General features: G+C 46.2%; 1 protein-coding gene across 1 annotated transcript in view; it reads left to right on the top strand.

The window, feature by feature from the left end:
• The window catches only part of ZNF618 (zinc finger protein 618), an 80,940-nt gene extending 63,863 nt beyond the window's left edge, over positions 1–17,077 (top strand). Inside the window, exons 12-14 of the mRNA XM_082843078.1 lie at positions 874–951; positions 14,402–14,503; positions 15,188–17,077. Of these exons, the coding sequence (XP_082699204.1) occupies positions 874–951; positions 14,402–14,503; positions 15,188–16,704 (1,697 nt within the window). The 3' untranslated portion in view covers positions 16,705–17,077. The remainder of the gene's footprint in view (positions 1–873; positions 952–14,401; positions 14,504–15,187) is intronic.
• Positions 17,078–23,403: the final 6,326 nt, after the last annotated feature.

The following is a 23,403-nucleotide window of genomic DNA, read 5'->3' as shown; positions in this document are numbered from 1 at the left end:
TGGGCCGCCCTCCCAGGTAAACCCAGTTGAAGGAGGTGGAGGCACAGGGAGACCCAGCCCAGGCGGGTGGAGGAGTTTGGACAGGTGTCGGGTGGAGCTGTGACCATGGGCGTCCTGACTCTGCCACCTCCAGCCCTGCAGGAACAAAGCCACCCTTTCCTGCTCACGGGGGCAGCCTCAGGACGCCTCTTCCGAGCGCATCTCCGCCATCCTCCTGCCGTCTTTTCCCTACTCGTTTTTGCTCTCTTCTCTCTTCCTTTTTCCTTCCACGTCCCTCTGCTGGGCACGCGTGCTCGCGTTCTTACGTGCTCTCATTCTTGCCGCCCTCCGGCCCGCTTCTCTTCCCTTTCCTGTCTTATCCCTGCTTCTCTAGCTCTTCTGTGTTTCTCCACTTCTCACCCTTTCTCTCACCCCTTCTCTCCTTCTCTTTTCTGCCCTCCACGCCCATTATGTTGTTTTTGGTTCATTCATACGTTCATTCATTTGTTCACTCAGCAAACAGTGCTGTCTGTGTGCTTCCACCGGCTGAGAGGTGGGCTGTGGAACAAATAAGACGTGGTCTCCGCCCCGAGAGAGCTCTTGTCCCTTAGTGTTATCCCCGGCGCCCGGAACAGTGTGGCACACAGTGAACACTCGATAAATGCCGCTTGGCTACACTCGGCGGTCTTGATCTGCCAGTCTTCCTCTCTCCATTGCTCCTTCCCCCGCAGCCTCTCCCTCACTAGCTAGTGACGGGGGCAGACAGGCCCAGAGCCCTGAGGGCACAGGCCCCGTGTGTGTCTGGGTGCCCAGTTCCAAAGCTGCCTGCAGCCCAGCAGAAAGGCATCCGGGTTCGTGCTGCCCCTGAAACGGCTGCTCCGTTTCTCCCTGCAGAGCCCTACACGTGCGGCGCCTGTGGAATCCAGTTCCAGTTCTACAACAACCTGCTGGAGCACATGCAGTCCCACGCGGGTAAGGGCCCCACGGTGGACGGGGGCGGGATACTGAAGCCCCCCTTATCCCTCCCACCCTCAGATCCTGCGAAAGGCAGGGACGGCCAGGGCCAGCCTGCGGCCGCTCTCCCAAAAAACAGTCCCAGGACGTGGGAGCCCTGGTTACTCCGTTGTAAGTCAGGGCGGTCTGTGCCCTGCAGGGGCAGCTGGCTTGGTGGCAGTGTAGCCAGAGAGGGGGTCGGAGCTGGAGAAGGCTTCCAGAAATTGTGACCTCTGCCCGGAGCCTAGAGGCCAAACAGGAGCTGAGCAGGACAGAGTCGTGGGCGTGTGGAGGGTTGAGTGTGGTTTGAGACCCAGGTGAGCGGAGGAAGGGGAGGGCAGTGGAGAGGGCTCAGCCCGGGGCAGCCTGTGGCGAGCCCCATTGCTTTCGCGGTCATACCCCCGAAGCAGCAGTCCTCAAACGTGAGCGTGCATCAGTCACCGGGAGGGCTGGTGACAGCACAGATTTCTAGGCCGCACTGGGTCTAGGGCGGGGCCCAGGACTCGCATTTCTGACAGGTCCTCAGGCCACACACACCCGGCTTGTCTGGGACCACACTTTGAGAACTGCTGCTAGAGCCACAGCTAGGAGTCTGCTGTCTGGACACCCTTTTTATCAGCTGTTTTGCCATCTGTCTGGCTTACAATGTCAGCTCCCTCGCTAGACCACCAGCCTCCAATTTTAGGTTTTGGTCATAGTAGCACTGATTTCTTTTTTTCTTTTTTGTAACGTCTTTATTGGAGTATAATTGCTTTACAATGGTGTGTTAGTTGCTGCTGTATAACAAAGTGAATCAGCTGTACGTATACATATATCCCCGTATCTCCTCCCTCTTGCGTCTCCCTCCCTCCCACCCTCCCTCTCCCACCCCTCTAGGTGGTCACAGAGCACCGAGCTGATCTGATTTCTGATCTGATCTCTGTTTTAGGCAGGCAGACACTGTTTGCTGTAACAGGTAAATCCCAAATTCTCAGTGGTTTGACATAACCACTTCCTTCTCAGCCACATCACAGCCTAATGCACGCGGCCTTCCACGTGGAGATTCAGGGACCCAGACTCCTTCCTTCCTGTGTTTCCATCCTCCCCTGGATCATAGAGTCCTCTCTCTCTGACTGATGGGCGGGGAGAGAGGCACACTTCCTTCTTTACCACTTCAGGCCACAAGTGACAGACACATATATGCTCAAATTCCAGAGCCCTGCCCAGGGACAGCCCGACAAGGGAAACGGGAACATGGGGGAGACAGCTCGCTGACCCTGCCACCCTTCCCGTAGGGTGATCCTCTGGAGGCATTGGAGGTGATGTGAGAAAAGTGCCTGACACAGACGGTGGCTCAGTAAAGGCCAAAGGGGAGCTGACCAGGAAAGAGACTGAGTGTTTGCTTAGCTGCTGTCACTCCTGCTGTCACGGTGGTGGTGGTTAGTTATTGCTTGTCTCTCTCTTAGGTTTCTGAATCTTTCATATCACCTTCCAGGTCTGGCCTGACTAGCACAGAGTATTACAGGGCGAGACGCTCTCCAGGCAGGTGCTGTTCTGTTAGTGTGACCCCTCTTCATTTATGCAGCGTATATCTATTGGGTATCTGCTGTACACTAGGCACCAACTCGCATGATTTTGGGTGGGAGGGAGATAATTTATTTCTAACGTACTCATTAAAATCAGTGCAGGGACTTCCCTGGTGGTCCAGTGGCTAAGAATATGTGCTTCCCGATGCAAGGGGTGCGGGTTCAATCCCTGGTCGGGGAACTAAGATCCCACATGCTGCGCGGCACGGCCCAAAAATTTAAAAATAATAATAATAAAATAAAATCAGTGCAGAGCTGGATGGGCTGCCATGACACGTGAGTTCCAGTCCTCTCTAACTGATGTGACCTCAGGCAGGAAGCTTTGTTGTGCCCCCCCACTCTGAGTCTCCATTCTAAAACAAGGGCACACAGACCTGCAATCTCCAGCTGCCCTCCTTACACCAGGGTTCTGTCTTCACGTGTCTCACAGCTCCTGCTTGCCTTTGCTGTCAGCCATCCTGCACCAGGGAAGGCCTTGAACGCACTCAGAGCACTTAGACTTGACCCCGTGGGGAACCAGTAGCCAAAGTTAGAAGGATGCCGGGGACCACTGCCTGAGCACAGCGCTTGGGCCCGAGACCCCCACGGCCCCGTCTCTGCTCCCTCCTCCTCTGAAACCCTCTGCCCCTCTGCCGGCTCTGAAAGCTGAGCCCTAATTAGGGAAGAGTCTGGGTGCCAGTGCCTCTCTGTCCCTCAGGCAGTTGGGCGGAGGCCATTAACATGCAAATCAAGGGTGCGCCTGCGGGCGCCCCACCTCCCCCAAGCATCCCAACTTGTTTTCCGAGAAGAGCTGTGGGCTGCTTTGTTCTGGTTCAGTGCTGGCAGAGAATGCCTTGCCGGCAATCCAGCGCAAAGCCAGGCTGAATCCCAGCCAGGCTGAGTCGGGATTAAAGGATTGACTCCATAGAGGGAAATTAAGCGTCATGATCTGCGCAGTTCACAGCGCCGCTGATAAGGGGGATCAGCCTCGAATAACAGCAATCTCATTAAGGGGCTGCTGAATGGCACAGGGTAATTCCCGCTAATAAACTTCCCGTCTGCGCTGTAGGAGAACCCGCCTGGCCCCTGGTGACAGTTTAGGAGCAGGTTTTGGCGGCAGTAATACTAAAGATAGCTAACACTTAGTGAGCGATTACCGTGTGTCAGGCCGGGCTCCTCAACAAGCTGGCTGGCATTATCATCCCCATTATACAGATGAAGAAACTGAGGCTCAGAGAACATAATCGCTGGCCCAAAGTTGCATGGCTCGTAAAAAGTACCTCACATCGTTTGAGTTCTTACGTATTAGCTCATTTGATCCTCAGAACATCCCTCTGAGTTGTGTCCACATTAGCTCGCCTTTATAGATAAGGAAACTGAGGTGAAAAGGGCTAAGTATAGAAAATGGAAGCACATATTTTGGGCAGAAAAATGTCACTTAAAAATTACTTATCAATAAGAAAATGATGAGTCCTGTGCAACAATTAATGATTTAAACAATGATCATAATATTTAAGAAATATACACCGTTTCCATAATGTTTTGCCTCCAGAATGCAATAGCTCATTTCCTCAACTGCTATCAGTAGGGCAGATGCTTTGATTTTTTCCCAAGTTATAGTGCTGTTTGGCTTGTTTGTGTTTAGAAGTGTGCATTATGCAGTTCATTTTAGTGTGCTGTTTCTGTGTTGTTTATTTTTTGTTCTTTTAATAAAATGTGTAAATTTCAAAGTAAAATAAAGTGGCTAAGTAACTTGCCCAAGGCACTGCCGCCACAGTAGCAGACCAGGATTCTGACCCTCCCATGAGCTCCAGAGCCGATGCTCTGAACAACACCCTCTTCAGCAGGGTAGATGGGGTGGAGGATTAGGGGTGGGGGAAGCCCCCTCAGAGGTCATCTCTTCTAGCCTCTTTTCAAGTAGTCGGGGGACTGCAGCTAAGTGAGGCCTGGGGACTTTCCCAGGGGGCAAACAAGTTGGCAACTCAGAGTGGTAGGATTTGGGAATGGCCACATTTAATTTCTGATCCCTTTGAGCTACTTCACCTCTCTGGGCATCGATCTTCTCATCTGTAAAGTAGGCTCGTCACCATTCTCCACAGGCTGGGTGAGGGTTCTGGAGATGATGTATGTAAAGTATTAAGGGCTACAGCACGTTCTAAAATAAGACTGAATAATGCAGTTTTCTCTTTTTCCATCCCCTGCTAGAAACAACTGCTTTCTTCTTTCTGCAACTGGTCCCTCCTTGGGAGACAGCCTTTATTCCAGCTTTGCATCCCGCCCTTTACCGATGTCTGTGTATCTGTACGTGTGTGAGCACGTGTATCTGTGGTACGCAGCATTAGCCACACTGAGTAAACCTTGTTTCCAGCTCAAGCTATAGATCATTTACTGAGCACCTCACCCATTTAGCAGCATTATCTGTGAGATAAGGAGAAAAAAAGTTTTTTTAATAAACCATGCTAGACATCATTATCTAATTAGAGGTTGAGTAATCCCAATTTCAAAGCCTTGCAGAAAGGCAGAGAATGAGGGAATCGCCCTGCAGCTTGCCCAGCCCCGGGATTTTGGAAGGAGGAGGGGAAACTGAGCCCTAGAGAATTGAAGTGCGTAACTCAAGGTTTATAATACTCAGCCAAAGCCTGGTTCAAATCCCGGGCTTCCAAATCTCTGTACTCTAGCAGAGAAAGTCAGTAAGAATGGCTGCTGGTTTCCATTTTAAAATTTGTGTCTCTCTTTTTTACACGTGAGGTCTATTCATTAAAGGAAATTGGGAAAATGCAGAGAAATTACAAAATGAAGACTCAGCCATAATCTCACTACTCAAAGTTAGCCACTGTTACTTTTTTTTTTTTTTTACAAATATTTATTGCATATATATGGTGTACTGCTATAAAGTGAATGGGGTTTTTTTGTTTTATTTTTTTGGCTGCGCTGGGTCTTCGTTGCTGCGCGTGGGCATTTCTCTAGTTGAGGCGAGCGGGGGCCACTCCTCGCCACGGTGCGCAGGCCCCTCACTGCAGTGGCCTCTCTTGTTGAGGAGCACGGGCTCTAGGCGCGAGGGTCAGCAGTTGTGGCTCACAGGCTCAGAGCGCAGGCTCAGCAGTTGTGGTGCGCCGGCTTAGCCACTCTGCAGTATGTGGGATCCCCCCGGACCAGGGCTCGAACCCGTGTCCCCTGCATTGACAGGCAGATTCTTAACCACTGCATCACCAGGGAAGCCCAACTGTTACTCTTTTAATGGTTTCTTTTCAGTCTATTTTAAAATCAGACTTATTGAGATATAATTTACATAAATAAAATTCACCAATTTTAAGAGTACAGTTTGATGGGTTTTGACAAACGTATAGTCATTTAACCACTATCACAAGCACAATGTATAGTGTTACCATCAACCCAAAAAGTTCCCTTTGCAGCAAGTCCCTTTCCCAGGCCCCCACCCTGGCAACCACTGTCTGCTTTCTTTTGTTATAGTTTTGCCTTTACTGGAATTCTGTATAAATGGAATTATATGATATTTAGTCGTTTGTGTCTCACTTCTTTCACTTTAGTATCCTTTTGAGGCTCATCCCTGTTGTTCTGTGATATCAGTATTTCTTTTTATTTCTCAGTAATATTTCATTGTTTGGATATACCACAATTTGTTTATCTATTCCCCTACAGATGGACATGTAGGCTGTCTCCAGTTTGGGGCTAGTACGAATAAAGCTGCTGTGAATGCCCAAGTGCAAGTCCCTGTGTGAACATTTTTTTTTTTTTTAACATCTTTATTGGAGTATAATTGCTTTACAGTGTTTTTAACTACTAGGTAGATACCTAGGAGTAGAAATGCTGGGTCATTTGGTCACTCTATATTTAACCTTTTAGGGAACTGCCATACTGTTTCCTCAAGTGGCTACACCATTTTTACATTTCCACCAACAGTGTGTGAGGGATCCAGTTTCTCCACATCCTTGATAACGCTCGTTATTATCTGACTTTTTGATTATAGCCATTCTAGTGCATTAAGGGATATGTCATTGTGATTTTAATCTGTGTATTCCTGATGACAAATGATGTTGAACACTTTTCCGTGTGCTTATTGGCCATTTAAATATCTTCTTTGGAGAAATGTCTATTCAGATCCTTTGCCCATTGTTTAATTGGGTTTTTTTGTTTTTTTATTATTGAGTTGTAAGAGATCTTTTTATCTTTATATACGAGGGCTCTATAGATATATGATTTACAAATATCTTCTCCCATTCTGTAGGTTGTCTTTTCACTTTCTTGATGCTGTCCTTTGAAGCACAAAGATTTTTGATGACGACTACCTACTTTTTCTGTCATTGTTTATGCTTTTGATGTCATATGTAAGAAATCATTGCCTAACCCAGGGTCACAGAGACTTAACTCCTCTGTTTGCTTATAAGAGTTTTATAGTTTTCACTGTTACATTTAGGCCTGTATTCCATTCTGTGTTAATTTTTGTATGTGGTATGAGGTAGGGGCCCAGCTTCATTCTTTTGCACGTGGATATCCAGTTATCTCAGCACCATTTTTAAAAAGACTCTTTGTTCCCCCATTGAATTATCCTGGCACCCTTGTCAAAAATCAATTGACTGTAAATGTGAGGGTTTATTTCTGGATTCTGAATTCTATTTCATTGATCTGTACGTCTGTTTTTGTGCCAGAAGCACACTGTCTGGATTACTGTGACTTTATAACAGCTTTGAAATCGGGAAGTCTAAGCCCCCCAACTTTGTTCTTCTTCAAGAGTGTTTTGGCTATTCTGTGTCACATAAACTTTAGGCTCAACTTGTCAATATCTGCAAAAAAGACAGCAGGACTTTTGATAGGGATTGTGTTGAATCTAGATCGATTTGGGGAATATTGCCGTTTTAACAATATTGTCTTCCAGTCTTTGAACATGGGATGCCTCTTCATTTATTTAAGTCTTCTTTGAGTTCTTTCAATAATGTTTTTAGTTTTAAGTGTACAAGTCTTATACTTCTTTTGTAAATTTATTCCTAAGTATTTTATTCTTTTAGAAGCTATTATAAATGGAATTATTTCCTTAATTTAATTTTTGGAGTGTTCATTGCTAACGTAGAGAAATATAATTGATTTTTTTTAGTATATTGATCTCATATCCTGAAACCTTGCTGAATTTATTTATAAGTTTTAATAGTTGTGTGTGTGTGTGTGTATTCCATAGGATTTTCTATACACACAGTCATGTCATCTGTAATCTGTAAGTAGAGATCATTTTACTTCTTCCATTCATGTGGATGCCCTTTATTTTTCTTTTCTTTTTTATTCTTTCTTTCTTTTTTTCTTTCATTGACCTGGCTAGAACCTCTAATACATGTTGAATAAAAGAGAGTAGACATTCTTATCTTGTTCCTGATCTTAAGAGGAAAGTTTTTCATGTTTAACCATTAACTATGATGTCGGCAGTGGGTTTTTCATAGATGCCCTTTGTCAAGTTGAAAAAGTTCCCTTCAATTCCTAGTTTGTTGAGTGTTTTTATCATGAGAGGGTGTTGGATTTTTGTCAAATAATTTTCCTGCATCTATTGAAATTATCATGTGGTTTTTGTCCTTTATTCTATTAATATGGTATTGATTTTTGTATGTTGAACTAATCTCGTATTCCTGGAATAAATACCACTTGATCATGGTGTATATAACCTGTTGTATATGTTGCTGGATTTGGTCTGCTCTGTTTTATTAAGGATGTTTGTATCTACATTCATAAGGCATAGTGAGTGGACTATAGTTTGTTTTTTCTTGTGACTTCTTAGTCATGTTTTGGTATCAGAATAATACCTGCCTCATAGAATGAATTGAGAAGTGTTCCCTCCTCTTCTACTTTCAGAAGAATTTGTGAAGCGTTCTTTTAACTTTTTATAGAATTCACTGATGAAGCCATCTGAGCCTGGGCTTTCCTTTACTTTTCTTTTTTATGGTCGGTGTTTTGACTGCTAATTCAGTCTTTTTAATAGATCTATCCAGATTTTCTACTTCTTGAATCAGTTTTAGTAGTTTATGTCTCTCTAGGAATTTGTCTATTTCATCCAGGTCATCTAATTTGTTGGAATACTACTGTTCATAGTATTTCCTTATAATCCTTTTTATTTCTATCAGATCAGTAAACTTGTTTTTTTTTTTGTTTTTTGTTTTTATGTCCTTTATGAGGTTGAGAAAGTTTCCTTCTCTTCCTGGTTTGCTGAGATTTTGTTTCATAGGTGGGTATTGAATTTTATCACATTTTAAAGTGCATTTATATCTATGGAGATGATTTTTCTTGTTTTTGTTTTCCTCTTAGTATAGGGAATTACACTGATTGGTTTTCTGTAACTATTCTATTTCTGGGATAAGCTTCATTTATTCATGATATGTTATTTTTTTTATATTTTTTATTTTGGGCCACATGGCTTGCGAGATCTTAGTTCCCTGACCAGGGGTTGAACCCGGGCCACAGCTGTGAAAGTGCTGAGTCCTAACCACTGAAACTGCCAGGGAACTCCCATGATGTGTTGTTATTTTTATATATTACTATATTTGGCTTGCTAATAGTTTGTTAAGGATTTTTGTGTATATGTTTATGAAGGATGTTGGTCTGTAGTTTCTTTTCTTGTAATTTTTTTCTCTAGTTTTGGATCAGGGTAATAACAGCCTTATAAAATGATTTGGGAAATGTTCTTTCCTATTCTAATTCTGGGAGAATTTGTTTAGAATTTGTATTATGCCTTCCTTAAATATGTGGTCAAACTTTCCAGTGAACCCATATGGGAATTTTCTTTGTGGGAAATTATGTAAACTATGAACTGAATTTCTTAATAGTTATAGAACTTAAGAGATTTGAGGTTACCTGTTTCTTCTGGAGTGAACTTTGGTACTTTATGTTTTTTAGGGGATTTTTTTGTTTGTTTTTTTTTTGCCTCACTTAAATGGTTGAATTTATTGGCCTAAAGTTATTCATAATCATTTTAATCCCTTTGATATGTGTAGCATCTGTAGTGATGTCCCCTTCTTTTACTCCTGCTACTAATAATTTGTGTCCTCTTTTTCTTTTTTTAATGTTTCTTGTTAGAGGTTTATCAATTTTACTGATCTCTACAAAAAATTAGCTTTTAGTTTCATTGATTTTTCTCTATTGTGTTTATCCATCTTCTGTTTCATTAATTTCTGCTTTTATCTGTATTATTTCCTTTCTTCTGCTTATGTTAGACTCAACTTACTCTTTAAACTTACTCTTCAGATCTCTTAGTGTAGAAGCTTTATAACACTGATTTTAAGTGTTTATTCTTTTCTAATATAATTATTTAATGTTATAAATAACATTTATTTAGATGTATCCCACAAATTTTGAAATGTTACGTTTTAATGTTTAGTTCAAAACATTTTCTGATCTCCCTTATGTTTCTTTGACCTATGGGTTATTTACAACTGTGATGTTTAATATTCAAATAGTTGAAGTTTTTCCAAATGTCTTTTTGTTGTTGATTTCTAATTTAATTCAGTTATGGTCAGAGGCTATACTTTATATGATTTCAGTATTTTTCTGTTCCACCTCCTTTTTCTGGTAAGCTAGTTATATGTATATGGGACTGCTTGGTGTTGTCCACTCTGTTCATTTATATTCAGTCTTTTTTTCTCTTTTCTCATGAGAGTAGCAATTACTGAGAGAAGACAGTTGAAATTTCCAGTTGTTAGGTTTATCTGTTTCTTTTTTCAGTTTTCTCAGCTTTTGCTTCATGTGTTTTAATGCTCTTTTATCACTTGCACACACACTTAGGATTAGTATATATTCTTGGTGATTTGACCACTTTATCATTATGTAGGGTCTCTTGTTACCCCGATCATATTTCTTGTTCTGAGGTCTGTTCTTTCTGTAATACTATCACAGGCATCTCCACCTTTCTCTTCATTACTGTTTGTATGTTTTACCTTTATTTAACCTTTTACTTTTAACTTATCCATGTCTTCATATTTAAATAGGTTTCTTATAGATAGCTTATCATGGGGTCTTGCTTTTTTATTAAGTATGACAAAGTCTACTTTTATTTGAAATGTGGAGAGCATTTAAATTTAATGTGATTTCAGTATTATTGGGTTTAAATCTACCATTTTCGTATTTGTTTACTAATTGTTTCACTTGTTGCTTATTCCTTTTTCTCTAATTTTTTGCCTTATTTTGGACTGAGAATTTTTTATGGTTCCATTTTTATCTCTACGATGGATTTATTTGCTATAACCGTTGTGTTTTTTTATAGTCTATTTGGGTTTTGAACTATGCATTTCTAACTTATCGAGTCTACATTTAAAGGCTATTATCCTTTTCATATTGTGTGAAAAACTTTCAACACAATCTTCTATTTCCCCTTCCTAGTCTTTCTTCTATTGTTAACATATGGTTTATTTCTACATATAATTACCACAATTCATTGTTATTTTTTTCCAGTGAGCAGTCAGTTATCTTGTTAAAGAGATTAAAAATGAGGGAAAACACTTTTTATATCCATTCATGTACAATTTCCAGAACTCTTTATTTCTTTCTCTAGATCCAGATTCTTATTTGATGTTATTTTCTCTTTGGGGGGGGTGATGTCATTTTTTTTTTTAATACCTAAAGAACTTCCTTTAACATTTCTTATAGTTGCAGGTATGATTTTTTTTTTTTTTTGGTCCTTATTTTACCTCCATCTGTGAAAGATAGTATCACTGGATTTAGAATTCCCTTATTTTAATTTTTTTTGTGTTTTTTTTTAAATTGAAGTATAGTTGATTTATAATGTTGCATTAGTTTCAGGTGCACAGCAAAGTGATTCAGTTATACATACATACATATCTTTTCTTCAGATTCTTTTCCCTTATAGGTTATTACAAAACATTGAGTATAGTTCCCTGTGCTATACAGTGGGTCCTTGTTGTTTGTCTATTTTATATATAGTAGTGTGTATATGTTAATCCCAAACTCCTAATTGATCCCTCCCCGCCTTTCCTCTTCGGTAACCATAAGTTTGTTTTCTGTGTCTGTGGGTCTGTTTCTGTTTTGTATTGATATATAAGTTCATTTGTATCATTATTTTACATTCCACATATAAACGATATTATATGGTATTTGTCTGGCTCACTTCACTTCGTATGATAATCTCTGGGTCCATCCATGTTGCTGCAAACGGCACTATTTCATTCTTTTTTATGGCTGAGTAATATCCCATTGTATAAATATAATTTATATTATATAAATTTCGATTATAAATATAATATAAATATCTTCTTTATCCATTCATCTATCGATGGACATTTAGAATTTTAGGTTGACATTCTCTTTTAATACTTTGTTCTGTTACCTGCTGGGTCTGTTGTTATTCTTGTTTTTGTTCCCCTGTACTTAACTTTTCCCCCTCTCTGGCTGCTTTTAAGAGTTTCTCTTGTCATTGGTTTTCAACAATTCGATTATGATACTGTGCCTTGGTGGTGTTTTCTTTATGTATTTCTGCTGGGGGTCAGTTGAGCTTTTAGAACCTGGGTTTATGGTTTTCCTCCAATTTGGAAAGATTCTGGCCATTTCTTCAGATATCTTTTCTGCCTCACCCCCTTTTTCTGGGACTCCAATTATATTTATGTTAGACTACTTAACATTGTCCATGCTCCATTTATTTATTTTCATTCTTTTACTCTCTCTGGTTTTCACTGGGTAGTCTTTTTGCTCTGTCTCCAGCGTCACTGATTTTTTTTCAGCAGCTGTTGTAAGCTCCTTATTGGCTAATTCCATCATCTCTGTCCTTTCTAGGTCTGTTTCTATTGATTGGTTTGTCTCCTTATGTTATAGGTCATATTTTCCTACTATTTTGAATGTCTGGTACTTATTAGATGAATGACATTGTGAATTTTATAGTGTTAGCTGCTAGATGTTGTATTTTTTAGGAGTATTAAGCTTGGCTTACAGTTTGTTACCCGGGATCACCTTAATACTTTGGAGGCGTGCTCTTTCAATGTATTAGGGCAGATCTAGTGGCTTAGTCTATGGCTAATTTAGCCCCATAGTATTTCTCATGCATTGAGGTCTTCCCATTCTGGTGGAGGGGATGCAGATGATTTCCCCGACGTGGGAGCCCTGGGAGTTATCAGCCTACTGCATTTTAGTGATTCTTGCCCTAGTCCTGTGGAATTTGACCCTATGCATAGGCAGATTAGCTACAGCAAAGGCTCCAGGGAACCCCATTGAAATCTCCAGAGCTCTCTCTTTTTGTAACTCCCTCCTCTTTGGTACTTTTCCCTGTAAATTCTAGCTGTCTTGGGCCTGCCTGAACTTTAATCTCTGTCTCTTCAAGGGGACCGCTGGGCTCTGTTCAGTTCCCTGGTCCTACGCAGCATCTTGAAAACTGCTTCCAGGCAGTAAGTTGCACAGTCAGAGAGCTCACCGCATTTGTTTCTTTTTCTGGGATCAGACCCTGGGTTGCCTGTATGAAAGCAGTCATATATCATCATGATTAGCAGTTGTTTGCATCTGGAGGGCAGAAGTGAAAGTCCCCTCCCCATCTTTTTTTGATGCATAGATTTGTTCGTTATTTGACTTGTGAGTCTAAAATATGTATCTATAAATAATACATATGACATTATGATTAGAGCTTGCTTTTCATTATCTTATGCATTTCCCCATGTTGCTCCAGTCTACATGACCACCTTTCTAGTGGCTGCAAACTATTCCTTGAGTGCACATCCCAGAGTCTCTTGACTCGTCTTGCAGAGCTGACTGAATATGTAGAAGTTGGGGAGGCCTCTTCTCTAGGTATGAATAGTGTGGCCTTGACCTCTAAGGCCTGATGCCTTTAACTGAGAAGAATGGAAGAAGGATGTCTGGCAACCCTGAACAGAGGCCACTGACCCATTCATATCCTCAGGTTGTGAATTCTACCTGTAAGATGATGTCTCAAGGAAATACACCCACAACAACAGCCAAAGAGCACAGAGAAACAATATTAGAATATTAGGCAAGTAGGTTCGTAGCAGAATAGTAATATTGTAAACGGCACAGCCCAGAAACTTAGGACTTGGAGTGTAGTTAAGCAATTTGTGGAATATTGTGTGATAAAAGACTGTGTGGCCATTTGTGATGGCAGGCATGTAACTCAGACCATTTCCACTCAGATATGATCTTACAGAAATGTCAAGGAGTAACCGTGCATAGAGGATGGTACCTGCCCATTACTTAAAACTGAAAACGGCTGCACACGTTAACAAAAATTAGGGCAGTGCAGAGAGGAGGCAGCTAGGAACCAGGGGACCTGGGATGTCCGTCCCAGCTCTGCTGCTGGTTTTCTGTGTTTTCCTGGGCAAATCCTTTCCTGTATCTAGACTTTGGTTTTCACTTCCTACATGTAGCAAGGGGGTTGGGAATTGTATACTTTATGTCATATAGGACTTTGGTTTTGTTGTGTTCATTTAAGTTTAAAATATACTAAAAAGACGAAAAGGCACACTTTAAAGAAGCAAGAGCGTGAGATGCTTTTGGCCTCTTGGAGTGTAATGGGCACCCCCTCCCGGGTCTCAGAGCTAGAACTTTGTGCTCGGGGGTGTTGGGGGTGCCTCCCAGCCAGACTCGGGACACAGCGGTTCCCATTCCCTGAGTGCTTACTCCGTGCTGAGCACTGTACCCAGCTCTTTTCCTGTATTATCTCTTGTTAGTCCTTCTGGCAATTTGTGATTATCTTCATTCTTCCAAGTGATGAAAATGAGGCTTTGCGGGCCTCAGATAGTCGTCTTAGGAGCCCGGATTTGAACCCAGGCCTGAGTCCCAGAGGCCAGTCTTGCCTCCACCCGCATGCTCTAATTCTCGCCTGGTGAGCCGGCAGGCCTCTTGCACTACAGGGAAACACACTGTCCCCTTTGTGCCCACAGCAGACAACGAGAACAACATCGCCTCCAACCAGTCCCGATCGCCCCCTGCTGTCGTGGAGGAGAAGTGGAAGCCCCAGGCCCAGAGGAACAGTGCCAACAACAGTAGGTCTTTCCTGGGCGGACCCGGGGACTGGTGGAAGTCTACTACACCCACCTCCAGAGGCCTCCCCCGCCAACCCCAGCTTGTTCCCCTCTGCTCCCACATCCCCACCCCTGTGTGTCTCCCATGGTGGTGCAAGACCACGCATCATGGTTTCCAAAGCACTTTCATGCCTGAGACCTCATTGGTGGGAATTCTGACCTCGTGGGATGGACAGAGGCGGCCTGGGGAGAGGTGATCTGTTTGTGGTCAGAGAACGCAAATTAGTGACAATCAGAATTAGAATCCAAATCCACTCTCCACGATTTCTCTTGTCTGCTTTTTCCTGACACTGTGGCCTCATGTACCTTATTCACTAGCGACTCCCGTGTTAGAGGCCATTCCTATGTTGAGGAAGAGGTTAGACTGGTTGGCTTCAGAGGTCAAGGTGAATGACATGCAACAAGTATTTGCACACATATCACTACAGTCTGTTCCCATGCTCACGGCAGGCATAACTAATCAATCACAGAACTTTATTCCTGTGAGACTGTCACATATTAAAGACTGCCAAGACCATCAGTTTGTGTGGAAGATGAAATCTGTTCATAATTCCTAATACTAGATGCTTGAGTATTAGGCCACTGCCAGACCAAGGAGCCTTGACTGGCAGGGTTAATCACACCTCTCTTTGTGTCCCCTGCCAGCCACGACCAGTGGTTTAACACCTAACAGCATGATCCCCGAGAAGGAGAGGCAGAACATCGCAGAGCGGCTGCTGCGGGTCATGTGTGCCGACTTGGGCGCGCTGAGCGTGGTGAGCGGGAAGGAGTTCCTGAAGCTGGCCCAGACGCTGGTGGACAGCGGCGCCCGCTACGGGGCCTTCTCAGTCACCGAGATCCTGGGCAACTTCAACACGCTGGCGCTGAAGCACCTGCCGCGCATGTACAACCAGGTGAAGGTGAAGGTGACGTGTGCCTTGGGCAGCAACGCCTGCCTGGGCATCGGCGTCACCTGTCACTCGCAGAGCGTCGGCCCTGACTCCTGCTACATCCTCACGGCCTACCAGGCAGAGGGCAACCACATCAAGAGCTACGTGCTGGGCGTGAAGGGCGCGGACATTCGCGACAGCGGCGACCTGGTGCACCACTGGGTGCAGAACGTGCTGTCGGAGTTCGTGATGTCGGAGATCAGGACAGTGTACGTGACAGACTGCCGGGTGAGCGCATCCGCCTTCTCCAAGGCCGGCATGTGCCTTCGCTGCTCAGCCTGTGCCTTGAACTCGGTGGTGCAGAGCGTGCTGAGCAAGCGGACGCTGCAGGCCCGCAGCATGCACGAGGTCATCGAGCTGCTCAACGTGTGCGAGGACCTGGCGGGCTCTACCGGGCTCGCCAAGGAGACCTTCGGCTCGCTGGAGGAGACCTCGCCGCCGCCCTGCTGGAACTCGGTCACGGACTCGCTGCTGCTGGTGCACGAGCGCTACGAGCAGATCTGCGAGTTCTACAGCCGGGCCAAGAAGATGAACCTCATCCAGAGCCTCAACAAGCACCTGCTCAGCAACCTGGCCGCCATCCTGACGCCGGTGAAGCAGGCGGTCATCGAGCTGAGCAACGAGAGCCAGCCCACCCTGCAGCTGGTGCTGCCCACCTACGTCAGGCTGGAGAAGCTGTTCACGGCCAAGGCCAACGACGCGGGCACCGTCAGCAAGCTCTGCCACCTCTTCCTGGAGGCGCTCAAGGAGAACTTCAAGGTGCACCCGGCGCACAAGGTGGCCATGATCCTGGACCCGCAGCAGAAGCTGCGGCCCGTCCCGCCCTACCAGCACGAGGAGATCATCGGCAAGGTGTGCGAGCTCATCAACGAGGTCAAGGAGTCCTGGACCGAGGAGGCCGACTTCGAGCCCGCCGCGAAGAAGCCCCGCTCCGCCCCCGGCGAGAACCCCGCCGCCCAGGAGGACGACCGGCTCGGGAAGAAGGAAGTATACGATTACCTGCAGGAACCCCTCTTCCAGGCCACCCCGGATCTCTTCCAGTACTGGTCGTGCGTGACCCAAAAGCACACAAAACTCGCCAAGCTCGCCTTCTGGCTCCTCGCGGTGCCGGCCGTGGGGGCCAGGAGCGGGTGTGTAAATATGTGTGAACAAGCACTTCTCATCAAAAGGAGGCGACTGCTCAGTCCAGAAGATATGAACAAACTCATGTTTCTGAAATCCAACATGCTTTAAGACTTCCGGATGAAAAGAAAGAACAAAGAAAAAAGAAGAGAACGTTAGGAAAAAAAAAAAAACCACACAACACTGTCGCAAACAAAGAAAAAGGAATTTAAGTTCTAAACACTGTGGACCTCATTATAAATGCCCCCTGGAAACTTAAGTGCTTTTTTCAGTGTGTGTGTGCATGTGTGTACACAAGCACGCGTGCGCACTTTGGGCGTGGGCGGCTCTGCTCATCCGTGTGGCCGCAGAAGTGTCGCACACGCATGCACACATACACTCCCCTGGTGCATGTACGCACGCCTGCTCGTGGGCGCGTGTGCATTAAACTGGGCGTGTCAGGAAAGCTGAGTGTTTGGGAAAGAGGGAAGATGTTTCACCTCCTTTTCTCAGTAAGGGGGCTTTAAAAGACTCCGTTTTCAGGTGCGCAGGTTGGTAGAAAACTGATGTAAAACGTTCAGGCAGCTGAGATCTGAAGTGACTTGACGCTCTCTGTCCTTCACTCTGTGGTCCCCCTTGCCCTCCGTCCCCCTCCCCAAGCCTTCCTGACCCTATTGCACCCCACCCCTCCCCGGCTGCCCTGCCATGGATTCTCCAAACTGCATCAGATGGACAGCTTCTGCACTGGACTTTGTTCTTGTTCACCTTCAGGGCATTGAGCTGCTGCCTTTGTGATACCCTCGGGTGTCATGGGGCAGCCGCCTTAGAAACACACCTATCTATCTCCCCAAATCAGGAAAGGAGACTTTAAGAATATAAAGCTGACCTTTTGCTTTTTAATACAAGATAGAAAAAAAAGACATTTTTCAAAGAAGTATAGATACTGTCTCCACTCCTTAATAATTTTTTTCCTAACATTTTAGCGGTTTTTACTTTTTTTTTTTTCAAATTTGATTTAGGCGCTGCTAGGAGGCACTGAATGTCTGCAACTTATATTTTGGAGGGGGTTTTTTTGTTTGTTTTTTGATTGCCCTTTTTGTTCCTCAAGTCACACTGTAAACTAGCTCATCTCAGTGGTATATTCAGTATCCTAAGGTTTTCACTAGACTTCCCTGTACAGTCCAGTTTTCCTGTATTCGAACAGCCAAGACCATGAACTTGGTTGTGCTGTTTGGAGACCAGGAGTGAGGTTGGTGTCACAGGTTTCACAGACGTGGGGTTCGGTGGAAGCCATAGGGAAGCATGTGGCTTAGGAGTTCTCCTGAATGTAAGCAGAAGACCGCCCTCCTGGCTCGCTGTGTCTGGTCCTGCGAATGTCTGATTTCTATACCCAGAGTGCACTACACTACTCGCCACGTCACTGACCCTTCCAGCTCAGCAGGGACTCCTGAGTTGATCCATGTTCACGTCCATCGCACCTCAGACCCACGGCCTCCTCTCCCCAGGACCCCGGGGATTCCGGCGGTTCCGCTGCCCACAGCCCTGGGGGGTCCCCACGCGAGCCTCAGCCCTCCTTCTAGGACAGTAGTTGAGCACGGTGCCTTGTGGGCCAAATGATGGATGTTGTGAGGGTGAAATGGCATTAGGCCACATTCAACTTGATGCTGTGAAAGATGTTTTCAGGCTTTGTTTCTCTGTGAGCAGTTTAGGTTCCACACACGGCCTAAATGCCAACAGGGTGACCCTTTCCCCTCTGAAGAGGTGGTTCCGTCAGGATCAGTGCTCAGCCTCCCACCCCACCTCTCAGTGAATGAAGTGCTGGTGGTCCCATATCCCCCCGTGCCCACGGCTGTGGGATAGAGATAGTTACACCAAGGCTGAGGATGCCTGCCATCGTGGGGGGCACATTCTACCATCTTGGGGGTTGACCAAGTCCACTCCATCCCTTCCTAGTAACAAAACATTGTTCAACTGTGAGATACCTCGACTACAAAAAGCACTGTACAACGGCCCTCTCCCCCCGGTCCGTGGCAGTAAAGTTGGGGAAGTAAAGTTGATTTGAAAACTCAAGGCTTAGGATCATGGACCAGAACACTGTCCCAAGTGTCAAGCCTGCTCACTTTGCCTCGTGAGAACTAATCCTCCCGAGTCTGGGACACACTGAAAGGCATCAAAGTGGGCCGTTTCCCCATTCGCTCCAGCAAGCCATGGTCTCAGGAACCACCACGCCATTTCCTCTCCCAGAGAAGTTCTGGGTATTAACTCCGTGACACTTCCAATAGGGGTCACACCGTCAGAAGAGCCTCCGTCTGCACTGGACAGTCACCTCGTGTCGCTTCCTAGAGTATACGGGAGCGTCGGCAGACTTTTCAATGAGACTTTTGGGGGCATTCCAGAAGGTGGCCGCAGGGTTGCTGATGGGTGACAGATGCCTACAGCAAAAGGCCTCCAGCTTTGCTTTGCTGCTGGGGAAGGGTCCACGACCTGGCACTCTGAACCACACGCGGAGGATGGGAGCTACCCGTTCTGTGTGGTCAGTGGGAGCCAAGCCTTGGAGCCCATCCTCCCTCTTAGAGCGGAGCTGTGCTGGTGTTGCCTCATTATGGGGCCACTCGGTTAGCAAATAGGCATTTCACTTTCTTGCAGAGCCATCAGGACCAAGCCCTGGTATCAGCGTTCTTCTCTTCAGAAAAATTTAAGTCTTAACTAAATTGCAGTTATCTAGTCATATGTGTCACCTCCTGTCCTGTTCCTCCTTTCCACCTCAGTTCAATCCTTAGGGCTTGGCGTGCTCTGCAGATGTGTTGTGAGTGCCACTAGGTCTCGGAAAGCTGTCTCCTGGGGCTGCCTCATCCAGATATGGGAACAAGGTGGCAGGTAGTCATTTCTCTCTTGCAGCCTCTGGTTCTTCAGAAACTCGTTGCCAACAGGAAAGGCTGTAACAAGGTGCCCCCTCCATCTGCTTACTCATGCAGACAGCTCCCATAGTGCAGAGCCCGTTGCAGTGAACAGCTTGATAAAACCCAAAGATCTCACAGGCCCAGCCACTGGCCCCACATCTCCAGCAATATCCACCCTATCCAAATTCTAGCTTAGCCAAAGGATTGAGGTCGACGCTTCCAGTTCATCTCCCGGCCCCTAGCCTGGCGTTGACCTTCGGAAGGTTTTTGTCTTCTGCCTCCCAGTTCTGTGACCACCATGGGACTTTACAGCTCAAGGCGGTTGCCTGCTGACTTGGACACAACTTGCCTGAACCATGTGATTCCCAGGATAGAAATGGCCTTTGCGTTGACATACACGGACCCCAGAGGGGAGGTGGAGAAAACACACCTCCACTCTGCAGGGTTTTCCCCCTCATCCGAGGTCAGTTGGCTTCACCACCAAAGCCCAAGCCAAGGACCATAGCCTCATGGGTGGTCCCTCAGATTTGAAGTAACTGGGGGGTCTCGGCTGCACCAAGAGCAGCGGTGCCGTCCCAGTCGCTGTGAGTGGATGCTCTTGTGCCGACATGGTTCTTTTTCGCCGTGCCCAGGTCCACCAGCCGGGCCTCCCTCCAGATGGTAGTTAGAAACCAGGAAACGAAACAGAGGGGCCACTGGGCAAAGCTCCTTTCTGGCCACACTTCATCTCGAGGTTCGCAGCATAGGAAGCCACCTACTGTGTCCACGGGCGAGGACGCTTCGCCGCCAACCTGCCTGACAGCCTCATGCTTGGCGTTCGGGGTTTGACTCTTGTCTGGGAAAAGGATGTTGAGGTTTCCTGGTGAGGAGAGGACAGTCCGATGACACAGTTGAGAAGTTCTGCGTCTCCGGATGTCTGGGAAGGACTTTTTTTGACACCAGCTCTGTAGGCTGGCAAGCGTCTTCTCCTTCAGTTTGCTCCTTTCCCTCCTGCACTTTCGAGAAGCACCAGAGAAAAACTCTGCAAGGCGTGTTTTCCACTGTGAAGCAGACCCTCTGCCTTTAGGGGTCCTCTAGGCTTGCGCCTGGACTTGGACTAGACTCCTTGGAAAGTGGGCACCTGAAGAGCTGTCGGGGATGCAGCGTGCATTCTTGGGGGCCACAGGTTCACAAGAAAGGTTTGGAACGAACCTGGGATGCGGATGGAGAAGGGAGGTCCTGTGAGCCATGGCCCAGAAGGGGACAGTACCTGGATGTTGCCATGACGATGGATGTGTTTGCAGAGACAGGAAGAGGAGGCACCCAAAGCACGGCCGGCAGTCTCCTCCTGCCCCCTGAGCCGGGCAAGTTCATAGCTCTGCCCCTTGCCTTGGGCACAGCGACAGCGCCTCTGTCCCTGGGACGTACCTGAGGGAGGGCTTCTAGAAAGGCTGCTGGTTTAGATGAAACCCAGAGGCCAAGTAAGGCTCAGGCTGTCCCCTGGAGACAGTGGGTGGAGGGCTCCTGTCTCGGCCCCCTGTATCCAGCCGGGCCAGTGGGAGAACTGGGAAGGGGCCTGCCCCCTCTTCACTGTGGCTAACGTTTGCTAGGCCAGTTATGGTGAACCAATGATACAGTGTTTTCCCTTTTCTGTTTCCCACCGGGTTTCCCCTTTTCAGGGTTTTCTGGAGGATTTTGTTGTCGTTGTATTTCTTCCTCTGTCCTTTGCGTTTAAGGATCGTGGTCCGCGGAGCCCCGCCGTTCCCTGGAGGGGCCCTGTAGTTTCTGTGCGGAGAGGCACCTGCTCCTGCTTTGATGAGGGTGAAGGGCATCGGGTTGCTGTTTGTTAATATTCATGCCCCTCCACCACCACGGGCGTTGCTTTAAAGGTTCAACTGCTGTACAGAGAAGGATTTGCTGAGTTTGCAGCTGGGTGTCAGCATAGGGGCCCTCCCCACCCATGCGTCCCACTGGGCACCTTGACTCTTCGAACCAAAGTTCCTTTTAAAGGGGGACAGCCCAGCCTGGTCCGCAACCTCAGGGGCCTGGGATCCCTGTGGCGCTTCCTGAAGTCCAGCTTGGCAAGAGACCATGGGGTCTGAGGCCAGCTGGAAAGGGGGGCTCCTCCCACAACCCAGGTGCCAGCCGGTCCCTGCCTGGGACCCTTCCCTCCCACCCAGCCTGGGTGGCCGGGTCCCAAAGCGGTGAGCGAGCTCGTGGACTGGCACGGCGGCTGGAGACAGAGGGACCTGCGGGGCTGGGGGCTCCCAGACCCGCCGGGCAGTGCGTCCAGGGCCATTCAGATGCCGAGCATCAGGAAATCATTTTGTACAACCACCTGAAGCAGAGATATTTTTTAAAAAGCATAAATTATTTTCAGTTGTTTTCTGATGATCCTTCCTTTTTCTTTTCCCCGTAACTTTGCGTCGGTGATTCTTTCACATCAGGTAAATCTTGAGAAAGCCTTGGTGCCCCTCCCTCCCAGGCCCCACTCGGTACCCATGCGTGTGCACCCTCATCCTTTCTCAGTAGTTAAGACGTTCTAGGCAATACCATAGGCACAGCTGACTGTGTCTCTGTCTTCGAGTGCAAGAAACTCAAGTCATCTTAAAAAAATACAAAAAAAAAAAATTTACAAAAACACAAAAAAAATATCTTTTTTAGGCCAGAGTTTTCTACAGGTATTAATGAATATTTTTCTTAATCCTTATAAGTTTTATGTGTTTAATATTTCTTAATACCGGTAGCATTAATTTATACTTTTGTAGCAACACAATATTTTTATAAACAGCCAGTGCTTTGGCTCAAGTTTCCACAAGGGGTTTATGCAGGGTTATCTTGGGACCCTGTGTACCATGTACTGTATTTAAAAAAAAAGTTACCTAGTGTCACCCTTGCTGTGTTAATTAACAAAAGACGTTGTTTGCGGTCTCCTGTGTCGTTGGTGTGGACCCAACAGTTCTCCAAGGAGTCACATTGCATGGGGGTTGAGTTGACAGTTCTTGTGATATGTGAACCCCCAAGGCCAAACTTGAGGGTTTATTTAGGCTTTTCTGTTTGTCCTTTGGATTTTGGGTTTCATTTCGTTTTGGTACCGTTTCTCCATTTACGGCCAAATCAGTTTTCTGGTGTTTAAAACTTTTACTGATGTCAAATGGAGGAAAGGAACAGGAAAAAAAAAAAAAAAAAAAAAAAGATTTTTACAAAGTAATAAAATTTAAAACTGAGCTGTTTAAATGTTGCTGTTTTTATCTGTCTGTTCTTGTCCAAAAGTGGGACGTTCCCAGGGAGAAGAGGAAGGTTCCACTTGGTTCTTTAAATCGCCAAAAGCCCCCACCCAGAAATCAGCACCCCCTACCCCCCGAATTCTTGCAACATTATTTCCTGGTTGGTTGATGCCAAGGTAAAAAGACATCCTTTTAATGGTTAGAGAGGATCAGTTGCTTAAATGATTTCATGTCAGTGTTGTATTTATGGTTTTACAATAAAACAACCTTTAGGAAGATGGCAGTGCGTGGTGTGATTTCTTGGGTTGGCATTGGGCCATGTCATCCAGGTAGGAGCAGGGCACTGGGGAGTAGAGATGGACAGAGGCAGAGATGTCACCTGGGGGTGACAGAGCTGGAGTCCGTCCCGAGGGGATACTACGTGAGGTTGGGGTTAGTCAGCTCCTCGGAGCTCCCTGCTGACCTCAGGCACCAGACCCAGGTTGGTGGTGTCTGATAAATAAGGGAGGGACACGGCCACAAGAAGACGTGGTCTCCGTGGGCCTTGTTGTGAAACACTGTCCCAGCGGAGGAAGGATGGATTTGGTCCGAGTCCTACAGGCCCAGTGCCCAAGGGACACATCCAAGTTCGCCTTGGCCACCATCATTTATGTGATGTGTGTTGTGTAAACCGTCCGTTTTCTGGGGAAGAGTGCCCGTAGATTGTGCCAAATTCCTGATGGCAT

This window comes from Leucopleurus acutus, assembly GCF_964270905.1.
Source record: "Leucopleurus acutus genome assembly, chromosome: 7".
Taxonomy (NCBI): domain Eukaryota; kingdom Metazoa; phylum Chordata; class Mammalia; order Artiodactyla; family Delphinidae; genus Leucopleurus; species Leucopleurus acutus.
This window is presented reverse-complemented; position numbering and strand designations above follow the sequence as displayed.